Source organism: Vitis riparia, chromosome 9 (genome assembly GCF_004353265.1).
Source record: "Vitis riparia cultivar Riparia Gloire de Montpellier isolate 1030 chromosome 9, EGFV_Vit.rip_1.0, whole genome shotgun sequence".
NCBI lineage: Eukaryota > Viridiplantae > Streptophyta > Magnoliopsida > Vitales > Vitaceae > Vitis > Vitis riparia.
The window spans coordinates 2,454,036-2,472,381 of NC_048439.1; the positions used below are offsets into that span (position 1 = coordinate 2,454,036).

Sequence of the window (18,346 nt, forward strand, 5' to 3'; positions counted from 1 at the left end):
CTGACTTCAGCTTGCCAGAGATCCAAAATGTTTAGGGAGTTCCAGATGCACTCTCCTTCTCACGTGCATGCAACCTGCATGCATGGCCACCATAGTGTACGTGTGGCTAGTTCTTGCTTGTCCTCAGCCTTCGTATCCTCAGCATCTAGCAGTCCCTATGGCCAACTTGCCAAAGAACAATGAAGATGACTCTGGACATCCATTTGATGGGGCAAGGCTGCTAGATTTTGCAATTCTTAGACCATACTTGCAACATCCTGCCGTCAGTCATGACCCAAGTAGTGCTACTGCCATACATGCCAACATTGCACCCTCGTTCTTGCTGCAAGAAAATTGAACTAATCCCTAAGAAGCAACTTACAGCAACTGTGACATCTGAAGGACTGCAATCAATTCTTGCCGGTTTTAGAGTATGATGCACCCAGTTCCTATGGTTCCTCTCAATCTACTGTGACCCATAAGGCCTTCCAAGGGTTTGAGGACAACCCCCTCATATTACCTCGCTCCATTTACATTGGTTCAGGCAAATCTGCTACTCGGACGGGTGATAGTAAAGACAATTTGGAACAATTTATGTAACCTATGATAGAGAGTACTCCGTAATTCTTCTATATTAATTTGAAATCTTTGGTGGACAATCTTGTTGCTACTGCTGCAACACCGAATCACATAAAATTGTTGGTGTTTTTATTCTTTTTCTTTTCTTGGTATATTGTTTTCACTATTATCAATTTCATATAAACAACAATTAATGTGGTTCAACAGGATGTCTACTTATATCTATTACAGATTTAAAAAAGATACGAACAATTACTAAGTACTTTCTCTCACTTTATCTTTTCCTCAGGAATATATATATATATATATATATATATATATATATATATATATATACCATTTATTTTTCGCATAAAAATAGTAGAATTTTTGGTTTTTTTTGCTCTAAGTGTGAACATGTATAAGGTTAATTAGTTGCCTACTATTAACCTTTGTCTATTCATCTCTCTTCTACATAATAATATATCATAATCTATCAACTGCAACTACTTAATACAATGAATTTGGATTTTACTAAAGCAATTTGCGATTCAGAAATTCCCTTGTGTTTGATTCTACGAAGAGCAGGAGACCTTTTTATTGTTTGAATATTGAATCCTTCCTACATTATACAGACTTCAACGGGTTGCTATATGATGATTGGAGCATATGTAATAAATATTTTATTACCTAATTATCTATGTTCAAGGTTTCTCGTTTCATATTTAATGAAGGAATCAATGTTGGATTTATAGGATCCTTAGCATAAATACCCTAGTCAAGTATAATCAAGCCTGGTTTACAACAAGATGAACATCCAGGTTGTTTTAGTCACAAATAGGGCTATAAAACCTTAAAATCATCGACATGATTTTGTTTTTCTTTCATCTCTCCACATATCCCTTGGGCTCTAAATTTTCTTCTGACTAATCGAGGGGAACACTGTTAATTAATTTAATGTTTATAGTCCAGCTTTTGGGTAAAACTTTGTATCTCCATACCTTAAAAATGTTGTTTGATAGTGGCTGTCTGCATCTTGTGTGGCATCTTCCTTTTACCTCTCTATGTCATATGGTTTCTTCATGGTTTGTTGAACCCCTGGACTCCTTCATTCAACTTGACCGTTCTATAATTTAGAGGCTAGCAATTTGATTAATTACCCTTTTAATTAAAGTCCTAATCAACTTCAAACTTTGTAATGAAAATCACTTACGTTAGAATGGAATTTTAGAATCTGCTTTATCCTCTACTTAACCCCACATGTTTGTTAGTACTCCATCTTTCATATACTGAATCTTGCTGTAACAGATCTGTCTCTACTTTTCGTCGGCTTTAAATATACATTTGTTCCCAGTGTCGATACTTTGTCAACAACAATACTTCCATCATTGGCCGGGTGGATATTTCCAATGAAAGTTTAAGTAGATTGATGAAAATCTTATCCTTGGCTAGCTGCAACTGATGTTAACAGCTCTTGAGAGGTCTTGTGTTAATGCATCAATATAATTGGCATTTTCAAGTTGACATTTTACAGGCCCTTCTTCTTCCTTGAGAAGGGAACTGAGGAGATCAATGGATATGGCATTTTTGTTTTTCGGGTTTTTAGCTCTTTTGGTGCTGGTTCATGGGCAGGATCAATCAGGTGTGCATCTCCCACTCTCTCCCTCTCTTTTTCAGATGAACAAATTACTGATTTATTTCATGGGAATGGATTCAAAATATTGTGTAGGATTCATAAGCATTGATTGTGGGATAGCTGAGGGCTCAGACTATAAGGATAATACCACTGGCCTGCTTTACACTTCGGATGCAAAATTCATAGACACTGGAATAAATGGGAAGATTTCTTCAAAGTTCAGGTCTGCAACTCTTATACCACAGCTCACAAATGTTAGAAGCTTCCCAGAAGGAGCCAAGAATTGTTACACCCTGAGACCGAAACACGGCAAAAATAATAATTATTTGATCAGGGCTTTCTTCATGTATGGAAATTATGACTCCAAGGATCAACCTCCAGAATTCAAACTACATCTTGGTGTTGAGGAATGGGACACAGTTAACTTTACCCATTCAGATAAAATTGTCAGGAGGGAAATCATTCATGTTCCAAAGACAGATGACATATATGTCTGTCTGGCAAACACTGGGTCTGGGACACCTTTTATATCTGCGTTAGAGCTGAGACCACTGGATAGTTCCACTTACACCACCGAATCTGGATCACTGGAACTCTTTGCAAGGGTTGACGTTGGAACAAAAACAAATGAAACAGTCAGGTGAGGCACAATTTGAGTCACTAACATCATCTTAAATCGGTTTTTCAATATATCTTGAATTGACTAAGTTATATATACATTCTTATTTAGATACAAAGACGATGTTTTTGATCGCATTTGGGATCCGATCAGCTGGGATTATTGGGATCCCATTAATTCAAGCTATGTTAGTAGCACCTTAAGTAACAATGAGTACAAACCTCCATCCAATGTCATGTCTACTGCTGTGATACCAGCCCTCGATTCCATTTCCTTGGAGTTTTATTGGGATACAGATGATCCTAGTCAACAGTTTTATGTGTACATGTACTTCGCTGAGGTTGAGCAACTGGAAACCGGCGAGTTGAGAGAATTCAACATCTCACTGAATGGTGGCTCATGGAGAGGGCCTATTGTTCCAGAAAAGATGATTCCAACTACTATATGGAACACCGACTCTATAAGTGCTCCTGGTAGTCTAAATTTTAGTATTTCTAAGACAGATGACTCCACACGTCCTCCCATTCTCAATGCTTTGGAGATATATTCGGTAAAACAATTCTTACAATCACCAACTGGCCAAAATGAAGGTATGTTCTTGTACTCATTTTTCTTAAGGAATTAAAGCAAGAAAAGAGAGAATTGCATCGCTCTTCTTAAATTTTATTCAAGGGCTAAATGATCGATCTTAATTTTGTCGACTTTTGAAATTACTAGTTGATGCTATCAAGAAAATCAAGTCAGTGTACAAGGTGATGAAGAGTAGCTGGCAAGGAGATCCATGCATCCCCAGAGATTACTTATGGGATGGCCTGATCTGCAGTGACAATGGCTATGATGCTCCCAGTATCATCTCACTGTGAGTTTATGCGGTGAAAAAACATTTAGGAGAGTACTGCATATGAATTATTAAACCATTTTTCAATAAAATGGGACTATCCGTCTACAAATGAAAGTTATACTAATTAACTGGCAATCAGGAACCTTTCTTCGAGCAATTTGACCGGGAGGATCGATGGTTCACTCTCTAATCTCACGTCATTACAACATTTGTAAGTTCTAGTGGGTGTGGGATAAATATATCTGTATAAGAGCTGTGACCTATGGGGATATGGTGGCTGCAATCAGAGACAAATATTTCATAACATCCAAGATTTCCATTACTGTATCAGCACTTACTGAGACAACTCTTTCATTACAGAGATTTATCTTACAATAACTTAACTGGAGAAGTGACAACCTTTCTAGCTGACCTGCCTGCCTTGAAAACCTTGTAAGTTGTTGCAGTTTTTCTTTCCAAGTTCCTCAGTTTATTAATGAAGGATATGATCAAATTCTCTCTTCCTTTTCAGGAATTTATCATGGAACAATTTCGTAGGTTCAGTTCCACCGGCGCTAATAAAAAAAGCTGAAGGTGGTACCTTGTCTTTGAGGTCCGCTTTCTCAAATTCATGAATTTCAATTTATAGCTCTCTTTTTATTGAATCTATTTTTCAATCTTCATGGATCAACCTTAACAAATCCTATAATTTTGCGGTTTTTGTTATTTCCAATTCAGTTTGTTCAAGAGTTTATTAGCTATTTTCCTATTTGGTTACCTAGACGATGAGGGAAAATTGACCCTATTGTTGTTCCGAACTTCCAATTTTTCTTTCAGATTTCAAGATTTATTTCTTCTTTTCCTCTATAGGTTATGTTTGGTTCCGAAAAATATTATGGGAAAAAAAATTTTAAAAATGATTTTCTCATGTTTAATTATCCTATAAAAAAGACAAAAAAAAAAAAAAAATTAAAATTAATTAAAAATTTATATATTTTCAAATTATTTAATTTTTATATGAAATAATTAAAAAAATTAGTTTAAAATAGCATATAAAATTAATTTATTATTATTATTTTTATTTTTCTTCATCTTTATTTCTTTTTACCTTTTCTCTCTATTTTCTTTCCCTTATATTTTCTGAGCCAAACATAATCAAATTATCTCTTTTCATCTCTTTTTTATTCTAGTTTGGATGGGAATCCGGATCTTTGTAAAACAAGCTCATGTAAGGGGAAGAATCTTATTGTTCCAATAGTTTCATGCGCCGTTTCCGTTCTGGTCCTCTTAGGTGTATTTGCCATCTTCTGGATCTACAAAAGGAAGCAACAACAAGGTATTCTAAGTTGTTTTGTTAGATCAATTTATAAAAATTTCTGATATTGGAATGCTGATTACATTTACAAACAATCTTATTAGGTGTAGTTGTTGCTTCCAAGCCTAATGATCCAGAAGAAAAGATAATGAGGCATAATAACAGGCACGTTAGTTACTCTGAGATTGTAAGCATCACTGGTAACTTCCAACAGGTGATTGGGAAAGGAGGGTTTGGAAAAGTTTATAGTGGCCATTTAAGTGATGGTACTCAAGTTGCTGTCAAGATGCTTTCATCTCCATCAACCCATGGGTCTAAGCAATGTAGGACTGAGGCAAGCTTCTTTATATATATATATATATATATATATACATATACTAGCACTCAAGTTATTCTGATTTCAAATCATATATGGTGTCCTTGAGGCTTGGAGTTACTTTCAATTTGGATGATGTTTGGTGCTAATTTGAATGACAGGCTGAGCTGTTAACAAGAGTTCATCATAGAAACTTGGTTTCTCTACTCGGTTACTGTGATGAGAGTCCAAACATGGGGCTCATGTACGAGTACATGGCTAATGGGAATTTACAAGAGTGTTTGTCAGGTATCAATCACTTGTACCATATTTTATAATACCAACTTGTTTTACTATGTTTGGTCCTAGAAATACTAAGAAAAGAAAAAAAATATATAATTTTCTTATATTTGGTTTTAACTAAAATTAGTAAGAAACTTATATATTTTTAAATTATTTAATTTTTATATATAAGAGTTAAATACATAAAACAAGTTTGAGGTAAGATATGCAAATAATTTATTGACTTTATTCACTTTTATTTCCATTTTCTTTACTTCGTATTTTTCCTCAAACTTTTCAAGAATCAAACATAATCTTAATTTAAAAGAAACCTATATTTTGATAAGCCCCACTGAATAAATTTTAGTACAAATCTATACCCGAAACCAAGATTTGGCAATGTAGTTTCATTAATGTGTTTCAATGCAATATTTTTAAGTAACAACGTATTGATTTCCCTTTGTAGAACAAAATGATCGGTGATAATTATAAACTTATCATGTCATAGGCACTGTTAAGGATGCATCCGTCTTGACTTGGGAACAAAGGCTTCGAATAGCAATAGATGCAGCACAAGGTAAGCTAAGGAGCAGAAGAAGAAAATTTTGTGACAAAATTCAGAGGTTTGTTTATCTTTTTTCCAAACTAACAGACATGGGATTTGAATTTGTAGCATTGGAATATTTGCACAATGGTTGCAAGCCACCAATAATCCACAGAGATGTTAAGACTGCAAACATTTTGTTGGATGAGAAATTGCAGGCCAAAGTAGCAGATTTTGGGTTGTCCAGATGCTTGCCCCCTGAAAATGGGAATTGTTTATCTGGGAGTAATTTTTCAACTGCAATATCTGGAACGCCTGGATACCTCGATCCCGAGTAAGTATTTATAACCTTTTTGAAAATGCAATGCAATCAAATTCATGGATGTCTTAGAGGGTGTTTGGTGAAACTTAACATTTATTACTTAATGATTTAAATTAACTTTAAATTAAATTATGAACTTAGGTTATGTCTATTCCCGAAAAACATTAATGAAAGAAGAAAATGAGTCTCTCATGTGATTTTACTATAAAAAATATCAAAGAAAATCAAATATAATTAATTAGTTATAAACTTTTACACTTTCAAATTATTTAATTTTAATATTCAAAAATTAAAATAAATGAAATGAATTTGAAATAATATGTAAAAATGATTTAAATTAAGTTATCAAATCAAATTAAGTCATTAAATTGATTTACTAAATATCATTTTAGTAAATCACTGAAATTGTAGTCAAATTAAAGACAATCTGATTATTTTTTTAGGTAAAATAACTGAAATTATTTGCATGTGTTTTTGTACAGGTATTACACATCCTTAATGTTGGATGAGAAAAGCGATGTTTATAGCTTTGGGATTGTTCTGTTGGAGCTTATCACTGGCCAGCTTCCGATAATAAAGCAGGGCGAAGAAAGCATGCTTCACATAGTCCAATGGGTCAGTCCCATTATTGAAAGGGGGGAGATTAGAGACATAGTAGATCAGAGGTTACAGGGAGATTTTGATATCAGTTCTGTCGGGAAAGCTATAGATATAGCAATGGCTTGTGTAACCTACAGCTCCACCACAAGGCCGACCATGAGTCATGTGTTGCTGGAATTAAAAGGCTGTTTGAACATTGAGATAGCCCCTGAAAGGACGCGGAGTATGGAGGAAGACAATGAGAAACAAGCAAACGATTCGCTTGAAATGATTTTTGTTAGCACAGAAATTCCAAAGGGTCCTCAGGAAAGGTAGATATGTTGTAAAATGTAGGTGCATACTTTGGTTTCTTGCAATTATTTCTCACTTTTGTGAAAGTCTTGCTCCCATTATGGACTTAATACCATATATGGATTTCTATGTATTTTAACCTATTGTTTATTTCAATCATATTTGGTGCAACCGGCTTCATTGTTCCTGCAGGGTTTTAGTCGAGATGCTTGAAGGGGGGGAACTAAGGTCTCCTCCAAAACCCCAGGAGTTGATACTTGAAGGGGGGAACTAAGGTCTCCCCAAACCCTATGAGAGGCCAAGACAAGCAACTCAATTTATTATGAGAGGCTGTTTGTGAGAATCATTTGGACTCCTTGTGATTTTGATACGAACTCTAGAAGAATGAGGTATAGCTCACATTGCCGAAGAACCAACTTTTCCAATTGAGGCACCAAATGGAGCGTCAATAAGTGAAGCACCAACAACAAATAGAAGTTGTCCTACACCAATTGGCAAAGCTCTTGTAGTAAAATCTCTCCATTCTATTTCTCTTATGTTATGTTTGATTCCCATAAAGTAATAAGGAAAAAAAATAGTTATGGAAAATGATTTTCTTGTATTGGTTATGTTGTGGAATTATAAAAGAAAAAATATAATTAAAATTAGTTAAAAATATATATATTTTCAAATTATTTAATTTTTATATTGAAGACTTCAAATAAGTGAAATGTGTTTATAGTATAATATAAAAATAATTTATTAATTACAAATTTAATTTTTATTTTCCTTTAGTTTTTCTTTCTTTCTACTTTTTCTCTTTAAATTTCTTTTTTGTATTTTCTCACAAATTTCCTGAGATCCAAACATAGTCTTAATATCAAAATTTTCAAGAACCAAATATAGACTTATTGTCCTTTTACTTTATTCCTTAGGATTCAAAGGAAAGGGAGTGATTTTTCTTTTTTCCTTTTTTTTACTTGAATTTTAGTATTTTGAGAAATGAGAATATAAAGTGAGCCCCACCAATATTTGAGGAAACTCATTCCTCCAATTGGAACAATGAGAACTTTTTACGAGAGTTTTTTCATATTATATTTTAATATTTTTGGTTAATATCTTGAAATTGTTTGTCTGACTATTATTAGTACTTTTCTTTCTAGATTGTCATTATGGTATAAGAATTTGACTTATAGAGGTAAAAGTTTGCGAGTACACATTGCATGGTCGATTGTCCTTACAAGTACTCAACCATCCTAAAGATATAGTTTATTACTCTAACAATATTATTAAATTGATCAAATCCAAAACCCTATCACTAAAACTAGTTAAAAAAAAAAGTCTAATGTTATTTTACCTAACATCATTATTAAGATGAGAAGACGTGACTATTAATTAATCCTAAGCCATTGTAGAACATGCAAGCTTATACCTAATCCCCAAAAAAAAGATAAAAAAATCAACATCCAAGTCTTTTTAAATCATAAATATTATTTTAACATCAACATCATTGATTTTCTCTTCTATCATTTATACTTTTATAAGTATAAACATATTGAATCTTCTTCTTACCAAAAATTTGTGTGAAAGGTACCTTCTAAAGCAAGTTAGGAAGTAGCCGTCTACTTTCTTTGGATTAATCTTTTTTAATTCTAATACTTATCGGGCCACTTGTCATATTAATTTGATATGATTTATTAAATTACTTAAAACTATAGTGATGGTTGATCAAGACCCTGTCAACTAGTATAATAAGTAAACTAAATTAGTATGCAATTGAAGCTAGCTCTCATATATGTCATGTGATTTTTATCCATATAATTTTGATACTTCAAAATAAATAAATAAACATCCAATTTGGAATTGATGTACTTGCTTATTTGAAATGGTGATAGAATTTGGATTTTACATTTAAAGTGTACGATTTTTTTAAAAATAAGTATAGATTTGACATTTTTAAATATTTGATTAAATAGAAATTGCTTGTCATTTTTAAGAAAAGCATCAATTTCTCTACTTCTCCAAAATGTAAATATTGAGAATTATAATCATGTTTGAGAATTTCATCTAAATACTCATAAAAATTGCATCTGATCTTTAATATTTTAAGTGCCACTTGACAAACTTTCCATAGAATTTTATTTTATTTTGAGAATTTGTTTCAAAACATGTTGTTTTTGAAAATTTAATATGTTTTAAGAGTGTTCTAACAACAATTGAAAAGATGAAGAATATTAAAAAAGATTTGCATTATCATAAGTGTACAATATCTTTATAGAGAAAAACTTTTTCCCTAAATATAGGCAGTATATTTTTTTGAATCATATTTCACCACATAATGTTATTATTTTTTGAGAGAGTTTCTCAAACACTAAAAGCAACTTTTGAAGATTAAACCTAATTTTTAGTTACTTTTGCTTCTACTTCATTTATTGTAAATGTTCCTAAGAATAAATACATCGAAAGGGCTCAAGTCCTTGATTCAAAGTTTGAATATTTAACTCTAAACCATGTCACTATAATTACTTGGAAAAATATACGAGTTGACTTTACATTGCATCTTGATTGAAATCGAAAAAGAATACTATTATTCTTAATCCTTTATAAAATATCAAGATTGAAGTTGACTAATACCAGGTCTTCTAATTATAGAAAAATGAAAAAAAAAAAAAAATCAACATCCAAGCCTTTTAAAATTATAAATATCATTTTAATATCAAAATCATTGGTTTATCCTTTGATCATCTCCACCATTACATTGAATGTTCTTATTGCTAGCATTTTCCTTCCTTTTGCTTTATTTTCTTGAAGAAGACTTTATGGATGGTGTCTGAAGAAAGTAGATAGGAAGTTTCTATCTACAATCTCATGTGGAAAATAGATCTTATATTCAATTAAACTTTTAAAAATCTCAAATTCATCTTGGTTTTTGTAGAAACGTTTTTAAAATATAATTTCTAAACATGAAATCAATTGCATAGAAAAACAATTCTACTTGCACAATTTGTAAGACTAAACTCATACATGACAAAATAGATGCAAAGACAAAAAAGGAAGGAAAAAGATGAGTTGGAACACAAGTTGGCATTGCAAGGTCTTGGTCAATGGAATGGAATAAAAAAATAAAAAGAAGAATTAAAGAAAGAAAGGAAAAACTCATCTTCCAATACCTAATAAAAAATAAAAAAAATAGTTTTTTTTTATTAAAACATTTTTAAAATATAATTTCTAAACATGAAATCAATTGCATAGCAAAACAATTCTACTTGCACAATTTGTAAGACTAAAATCATAGACGGCAAAATAGATACAAAGACAAGCAAAGAAATGAAAAGGATGAGTTAGACTAAACTCATACACAACAAAATAGAAGATGCAAAGACAAAAAAAGAAAAAGAAAGAAAAAAGATGAGTTGGAACACAAGTTGGCATTGCAAGGTCTTGGTCAATGGAATGGAATAAAAAAATAATAAGAAGAATTAAAGAAAGGAAAAACTCATCTTCCACACCTAATAAAAAATGAAATAAAAAAAGGATTTCTTGACAATTTGTAAAAGTAAACAAATAACCAACTTGGATGGGGAGATATTGATTGTAATAAATAATGTGTTATTTCCCCCTATATATATGTGTATATATGGACATTTTCCATATCCTTCTCTCCCTAGAAGACTAATGGAAATGCTACTTCGGGTTCTTAGTTTTCTAGCTCTTAATATGCTTCTTCATGTGCATGCTCAAACAGGTATGCATATTTTTTCTCATATATCTCATGATTTTAGTCTCTTCCTCATATGTATGTCACTCTAATAATTTATTTATTTTCATTACTATCAACAATTTTATCATAGTTCAGTGTATTAGTTTTTTTTCATTCCTATAAAAAAATTATCAAACACTATAATATCTCATTTTACTATGATTTACTTAACTCACAATAGGAATTTTTTAATTAATGGTATGCTTGATATACTAAAATAAGAATGAGAATGAATAAAAATAGAGGTGAATCACAATACCATATGAGAGAATGAAATCTTGATTTGAATGGGTTTTGGTTTTTATGAGAACTAATATTTTGATTCCTAATAAGTCATTCCAATATAATAATAGATGTGAAATGACTTGGATTTCTCTATTTCATTTCCTGTTGTAGCATTTCTAAGATACTAATAACCTTTTTCATTATTATTTTTGTTGTAATTTTTTTTTCAATTCAATAATAATGAATACTTTTGAATTGTAGTTATTTTGATTTGTGAAGTTTTTAGACTTCAAGTTAATTTAGGCATGACAATTTGTGTATATGAGTCATGTTTATGTCATATCAATGTTCAAATATTTTATTAAATCGGTGAACCCAAATACTACTTGAATAATAATCAGGTTTAAAAACCTAAATGCTATCTGATTATTAAAAAAGTAACACGTCTTATAACTTATTTAACCCATTTAATAATCTAATTTTTCTATTTAATAATTAGATCGAGTTAGATATTACTTAAATCTATATGATTAATATCTTATATATTCATGAACCAATTAACATATTTATTCAAAAATAAATTTAAAATGACTCAAATATGGATTTAATATTTTATAATTATAGTTAGGTCAATCAACACAATAAATAAGTCTATTCGGATCAAATTTGTGCTATATAAATTGATAAAAAAAAAAAACATATTTATTAAAAGGGTTACATAAGATTATCATGGGTTTGATCCAAATACAATAATATTAAACTTAAATCCATAAAAATCATGTTGAACTTGAATTGTATTAACCTTTGTCACTCTAAGTTAATTGAATGTTATTTAAATAAATGTGTAAATTTGGCTTGCCTGAACCAGCTCAAAAATTTCAAGCCAAAGCCAACCTAGCCAGTATATGAGTTTTGCAAGAGCCTAGCTTGATTTCTAGGATGTGATTTGAACTCTTGTAAATTGTGGAAAATTTGGCATACCTAATGATTAAGTCAACCTTTATATTATTTTGATATGAAAATACAATTATATTTATTAAAGAGTTGGGCTTAGGGTTGGGCTTGTGCTTAGAATTAAATTAATTCTAGGCCCACATAAGCTTAGATCCAACGCCCACCTAGGCCTAGCTAGGGGTATGGCTTGAAGCTGAACCTAACCCTAATCAAGAGGGCTCGAGCCCAACCATGGCTAATATATACTGTGATTTACTAAATAGTAAATATAGTTATCTTGAATTCAGCCCACTCCTTTTAAAATTAAAATCATGGTGTTATTTTCCATTTCAGTTTGTAAATAAATTTAGAAAGTGACAATCTTCACGACGAAATAAAAGTCCAGTCACCCACCATCTTATCCTAAACAGAAAATTGGGATGAGGAAGAATATTGTTCTTCAACTTTTTGATTTGAGGACTTTGACTCTGAAATTTTGCAGGATTCATAAGCATTGATTGTGGAGTGGATGAGGACTACATAGATAACACAACCAAACTATTTTACAGTTCGGATGCAAACTTCATAGACAGTGGAGAAAACAAGAACATCCCTTATGATTTCACGTCCACAATTTATGAAAAACAGCTCACAAATGTTCGAAGCTTCCCGAAAGGAGTCAAGAACTGCTACACCCTACCAGCAGACCAAGGCAAAGATAATAAGTACTTGATCAGAGCTGTATTCATGTGCGGTAATGTTCAAGAGTACAATAATCAGCTTCCAGAGTTCAAACTATATCTGGGTGTCGAGGAATGGGACTCAGTGACATTCAACTCGTCCTATAATATCGTCCGCAGGGAAATCATATATGTCCCTAAAACAGATGAAATATATGTGTGTCTTGTTAATACTGATTCTGGGACACCTTTCATTTCTGCATTAGAGCTCAGGCCAATTGATGATTCCATTTATAACAAAACTCAATCTGGATCGCTGGTACTTTTTAACAGGTACAATTTTGGTTCAGAAACCAGTGAGACAGTCAGGTGAGGGATGTTTAATTTGAAAGTTCTTACTATCTTCTGGACTGTATTTTCTAGTGTCTTTGCTGAACATTTTCAACCTCTCAACTAGATATGGAGACGATGTGTTGGATCGCATCTGGGGACCCTACAGTTGGTCTTCTGGGGAATCCATCAAAGCATCCTATAGTAGTTCTGGGTTAAGTGAAAATCAATTTAAACTTCCGGCCAAGGTAATGGAGACCGCGGTAAAACCTGTGAATGGAACTTCGTTGGACTTCTATTTGGATGGGATTGATTCATCTCAAGAATTTTACGTATATTTGCATGTTGCTGAGATTGAGACATTGGTGCAAGGCCAGATCAGAGAGTTTACCGTTTCAGTGAATAAGGAAACAATTTCTAGTGCTATCCAACCTCGGTACATGATTGCAGATACTTATTTTACTCAATCTTCCTTAAGTGGAAGTGAGCTGAATTTTTCACTTTCCCAGACAAATCAATCCACACTTCCACCCATTATGAATGCTCTGGAGATTTACATGATAAAAGAATTCGTACAGTTGCCCACTGAACAACGTAATGGTATGTGATCTTCTGCTTTTCCCTTTCATTATTTGAATTTGTTGATCTCTCCTCCAACATGACGCCTTTGTAGAGCAAATCCATAACCTTGGCTCTGATACCAATTAATTATTGGATTGAGCTTTGACCATCTCATCTAAAACCAATAGGTATTCAATAAGAGTAGGTTAAGCCCTTTATGATGTTAGACTACCATCATTAATTTGGGTAACCTATCCCCGGGTTTAAGAGCGATATTGTTGAGTTTGGTTCCTTATTGTCTTGTTACTTTTGGGATGTGACAAATGCTGCCAAATACTGGTCTTAGTTTTTTTTTTTCCCTTTTGATTTAAACCCATAAAAATTGATCCATCATATTCTACTTTCTTTTGGAAATACAAGTTGATGCTATGAAGAAAATCAAGTCAGTATACCAGGTGACGAAGAGTAGTTGGCAAGGAGATCCATGTCTCCCAAGAAATTACTCGTGGGATGGCCTGATCTGCAGCGATAATGGTTATAATGCCCCTAGTATCACCTCACTGTGAGTTTGTGCACCCAAAATGAATAAATAAATATTGGCATATATAAACTAACTGCTAATGAATGTCATTCTGATTGCTCAACAGGAACCTATCATCTAGCAATTTGGCTGGGAAGATAGATAAATCATTCTCCAATCTCACTTCGTTACAATATTTGTAAGTATTAACCAGCATGAAATGCATGTATATATAATTGGATGCAAAAGCAGTCATTTATAGAAAAATGGTGGGTCTTGAAAGCTAGGCTATAATTAATAGCACAGAAGTTGATAGTGTCAATAATTGAAGCTTGAATATTCCATAGCAATCTAAAACTTCTGTTGCATAAAATCACTACTTAGAAAACATTTTTTCATTACAGGGATTTATCTTACAATAGTCTAAGTGGAGAAGTGCCAGAATTTCTATCTGAAATGTCTTCCTTGAAGACCCTGTAAGTTGCCTTGATTTATTTGTACAAATATGCAAGTTTCTTAGTTACAAAAGAAGTGGTCAAACTGATCGGATTATCTGTTCCTTTGCAGGAACTTATCAGGGAATAAATTGACAGGTTCGGTTCCTTCGGCCCTCCTCACAAAATCCAACGATGGAACCCTGTCTTTAAGGTCTGCTTACTAAAACCAATGAATTCAGATTTTTAGTTTTCTTGGGGGTGAAATCATGAGAGACAATGTTTAAGTACTATGTCAATCTACAATATTTTGAATGATAAAAATGAAAATTGTAATGGTTTCATTTTGATTTGTTCTCCAAACATCGCGAGTTGAACTAAGAGTACTAGTTGTTTTGTTCCATTTGTTTGACAAGGATAAGGTGGACAGGAACTCGACTCTATACCTGTTTTCCAAGATTGATTTTTTCACTTGTTATCTGTTTCAATGCTAGTTTGGATGGGAATCCGGATCTTTGTAAAACCAACTCGTGCAATACAAAGACGAAAAAGAAGAACTCAGTTGTTGTTCCTGTAGTTGCATCCATTGCTTCAGTTGTGGTCCTCTTAGGTGCAATATTTGCAGTCTATTGGCGCTTCATAGGAGGCGGAAGATGTGGTAGTCAATCTTGTTTCTTTTACATGGCTAATTCAAGCAAACTTGAGGTGTTGAAATTCTAGTTACATTTCTTTAATGATCTATCTCATTAGGTAAACCTGCTGGAGTGAAACCCAATGATCGAGATAATGTGTCACAATTGGAGTTCCAGAAACCAGATGTACCTAATGAAGAAGAGAACTGGGATTCGGAGTTAGAAGAAATACAAAAGGAAGTGATCGAAACTAGTGGAAAGCTGGAGGCAAGGAAGCAACGTCTTAGTTATTCTGAGGTTAAAAGGATCACCAACAACTTTGAAAAAGTGATCGGAAAGGGAGGATCTGGATTGGTTTACAATGGCCGTTTAAGCAATGACATTAAAGTTGCGGTCAAGAAGCTGTCACCTTCTTTGCATCAAGCTTTTGAGCAATTTCAGAATGAGGCAAGTCTCTAAACTAGCATTCGAATTATCCTGATTTTTAACAAGTCAACCTTGACATGTTTGGGTGTTTGATGATATGAATGACAGGCTCAGCTGTTGTCAACAATTCATCATAGAAACTTGGTTTCTCTAATAGGGTACTGCGATGAGGGTTCAAACATGTTGCTAATTTATGAGTATATGGCTAATGGGAACTTGAAAGAGCATATATCAGGTATCTAGCTTTATTATACCCCTAAATGAAACCTGTAATTTTGTGATTTGTTTCTCCTTATACCCCTTTGAAAATTTCTAACTGTTTGAATAAACCATTGAATATCAAAACTATGTCTGAAACCAAGATTAGAAACAGTATATTCTTTTGCTTCTATATTTTGAATATTACTGTGCTAGAAAAAGCAGATTAGAGATTTAAGTTATGTGCCATAAGTGCAGGTAAAAATGGGTCGGTGTTGAGTTGGGAACAAAGAGTTCAAATAGCAATTGAGGCAGCACAAGGTTAGAAGATGAACATAAAAATTTTATTTAATAAACCGCTAGTTCTTTTCATATTTTTCACCCTCAACTAACTGAAGTCGAATATGATATGTTTGTAGCACTGGAATATTTACATGATGGTTGCAATCCATCCATAATTCACAGAGATGTTAAGGCTGCCAACATCTTATTGAATGAAAAAATGCAAGCCAAAGTAGCAGATTTTGGGTGGTCCAGAAGCATGCCCTCTGAAAATCAATCTCATGTATCAGCAACCTTTGTTGTCGGCACTTCTGGGTACCTTGACCCTGAGTAAGAACTCTTTGTTACTTCACTGAAATGCAGTGCCATTACATTGATGATATCTCAACAAATCTGCCTAATCAGTCCATCTCATTATCTGTACTCCATAAATTATAAGTTGCAATATGGGTTAGACCTATATATTACCTAATAGCTATCGTGATCTTCCAAAAATTGGGTTGATTTAATGCTTTACTCCATACATTTCTAAACAAATTAATAATAAATTCTACATATTCTCATTCATGGTCACTTATGTACAACTGAGATTGTTTTGCATGATTTTTTCATATAGGTACAACAGAACTGGAAAGTTGACTAAGGAAAGTGATGTTTATAGCTTTGGGATTGTTCTTCTAGAGCTTATTTCCGGCCGGTCTGCGAAAATTGAGGACAATCGCAGCATATTGGATTGGTTCTATCCTGTTTTTGAAAGTGGGAAATTAGAAGACATTGTGGATCCAAGGTTACAAGGAATCTTCAGTACTAACTCAGCCTGGAGAGCTGTAGAGACAGCAAACTCTTGCATACCACTCAGATCCATAGAGAGGCAAACTATGAGCTATGTAGTGAATGAATTGAAAGAGTGCCTGAAACTGCTAGAGATGAGTAGCCCTTCAAATACAGGAGTAACCATTACTCGACCTATTGGAACTGAAACCGGTCCTCAAGCAAGGTAGAAACATTGACTAGTAATGTGTCTGTGTGTGCATGCTGCTTGTTGTCTGATCAATAATTTCCAAACTTTCATGAACATATGTACTTTAAAAGTATGATGTTGATCTTGCCTTTTCATGAACATATGTACTTTAAAAGTATGGTGTTGATCTTGCCTTTTCGCTATAATTTGAACCCACTGTGTTATGGGTTAGTCTCCTTATATATATATAAAATAATAATAATAAAAAAACAAAAAAAAAAAACAGAAGAATAACAGGAAGGAATTCAATAGGATTGAGTAGGTGAAAAATTCAGCTGACTTCCACTTAGAGAAGATCGAGTAAAATAAGTCTCTGAAATTGTTTTATCATTCAATGAGATAGTAAATTGTCTGATTTGGTCTTGCACTTCCTCAACCTCAGCAAAGTGAAAGTACATGTAGAATTCTTCAGAAGAATCAATCTCCCCCAAAAGTGAGGTCCAAGTAAGTTCCAGAAAGAGGCTTTACAGCAGTCTCCATTTCCTTGGGTGGAAGTCTAAAATCAGTTTCACTTAACAAAGAACTACTGTAGGGTGGTTCAATGGATTCCCAATACGGGGAGTTTAACGGATTCCAAAGGCGATCCAATACATCATCTCCATATCTAGATGAGAAGTTGACTTAAGTGTTAGCTGAAAATGATGAGCAAATACAGCCAATTAAGTACATAAAACATAAGAATTTTTTAAATATGCCTCACCTGACTGTCATTGGTAGTTGAACCAAAGTTAAACATGTTGATAAGTACCAGAGCTTCAGATTGAGTTTTATTTGTTGGATCATAAAGTCTAAATCAGTTTTGTCGCACTTTGTTCGAAATGTTGGAGGTCGAATTTCCTGCTCGTGGGGTGGAGTTTGCCTCTATTATATATTTAACCCTTTTATGTTTAGGGTTTTGTTTTTCAGTGAATGTAGCTATAATTGAAAGTGTTTTTGGAGAACTTTATCATTATAATTCTTCTCATTTTTTATTATTAGTAGATTATTAAATGTTGGTGCACCCCGTGGACATAGGGATCACATTGATGTTGAATCACATTAAAAATCAATTTTTTTTCTTTATTTTCTGCTCCGAGCTTACGTGGTTTGGAATTACCAAAGACT

At 33.1% G+C, this 18,346-nt stretch overlaps 2 protein-coding genes across 2 annotated transcripts; both read left to right on the forward strand.

Moving 5' to 3' along the window:
• Positions 1–82: 82 nt before the first annotated feature.
• LOC117922407 (senescence-induced receptor-like serine/threonine-protein kinase) lies at positions 83–7,285 on the forward strand. The gene is made up of 11 exons (XM_034840546.1): positions 83–278; positions 2,072–2,179; positions 2,267–2,813; positions 2,904–3,382; positions 3,510–3,651; positions 4,803–4,948; positions 5,032–5,261; positions 5,405–5,537; positions 6,025–6,081; positions 6,178–6,382; positions 6,853–7,285. The coding sequence occupies exons 1-11, from the start codon at positions 83–85 to the stop codon at positions 7,283–7,285; spliced, it is 2,676 nt and encodes an 891-aa protein (XP_034696437.1).
• Positions 7,286–10,912: 3,627 nt separating this feature from the next.
• LOC117922755 (putative leucine-rich repeat receptor-like serine/threonine-protein kinase At2g19230) lies at positions 10,913–17,388 on the forward strand. The gene is made up of 13 exons (XM_034840961.1): positions 10,913–10,985; positions 12,661–13,207; positions 13,296–13,768; positions 14,150–14,291; positions 14,377–14,448; positions 14,654–14,725; positions 14,817–14,897; positions 15,178–15,341; positions 15,434–15,762; positions 15,850–15,976; positions 16,198–16,260; positions 16,359–16,551; positions 16,838–17,388. The coding sequence occupies exons 1-13, from the start codon at positions 10,916–10,918 to the stop codon at positions 17,220–17,222; spliced, it is 2,718 nt and encodes a 905-aa protein (XP_034696852.1). The 5' UTR covers positions 10,913–10,915; the 3' UTR covers positions 17,223–17,388.
• The last annotated feature ends 958 nt before the right edge of the window (positions 17,389–18,346 follow it).

Bases quoted from the DNA above. Each gene is read 5' to 3' on its own strand.
- LOC117922407 (XM_034840546.1), top strand. From the start codon at position 83: ATGGCCACCATAGTGTACGTGTGGCTAGTTCTTGCTTGTCCTCAGCCT. The intron at 3,383-3,509 runs GTATGTTCTTGT...TGAAATTACTAG, and splicing joins ACCAACTGGCCAAAATGAAG to TTGATGCTATCAAGAAAATC. The intron at 4,949-5,031 runs GTATTCTAAGTT...CAATCTTATTAG, and splicing joins CAAAAGGAAGCAACAACAAG to GTGTAGTTGTTGCTTCCAAG.
- LOC117922755 (XM_034840961.1), top strand. From the start codon at position 10,916: ATGGAAATGCTACTTCGGGTTCTTAGTTTTCTAGCTCTTAATATGCTT. The intron at 16,261-16,358 runs GTTAGAAGATGA...ATATGTTTGTAG, and splicing joins AGCAATTGAGGCAGCACAAG to CACTGGAATATTTACATGAT. The intron at 16,552-16,837 runs GTAAGAACTCTT...TTTTTCATATAG, and splicing joins TCTGGGTACCTTGACCCTGA to GTACAACAGAACTGGAAAGT.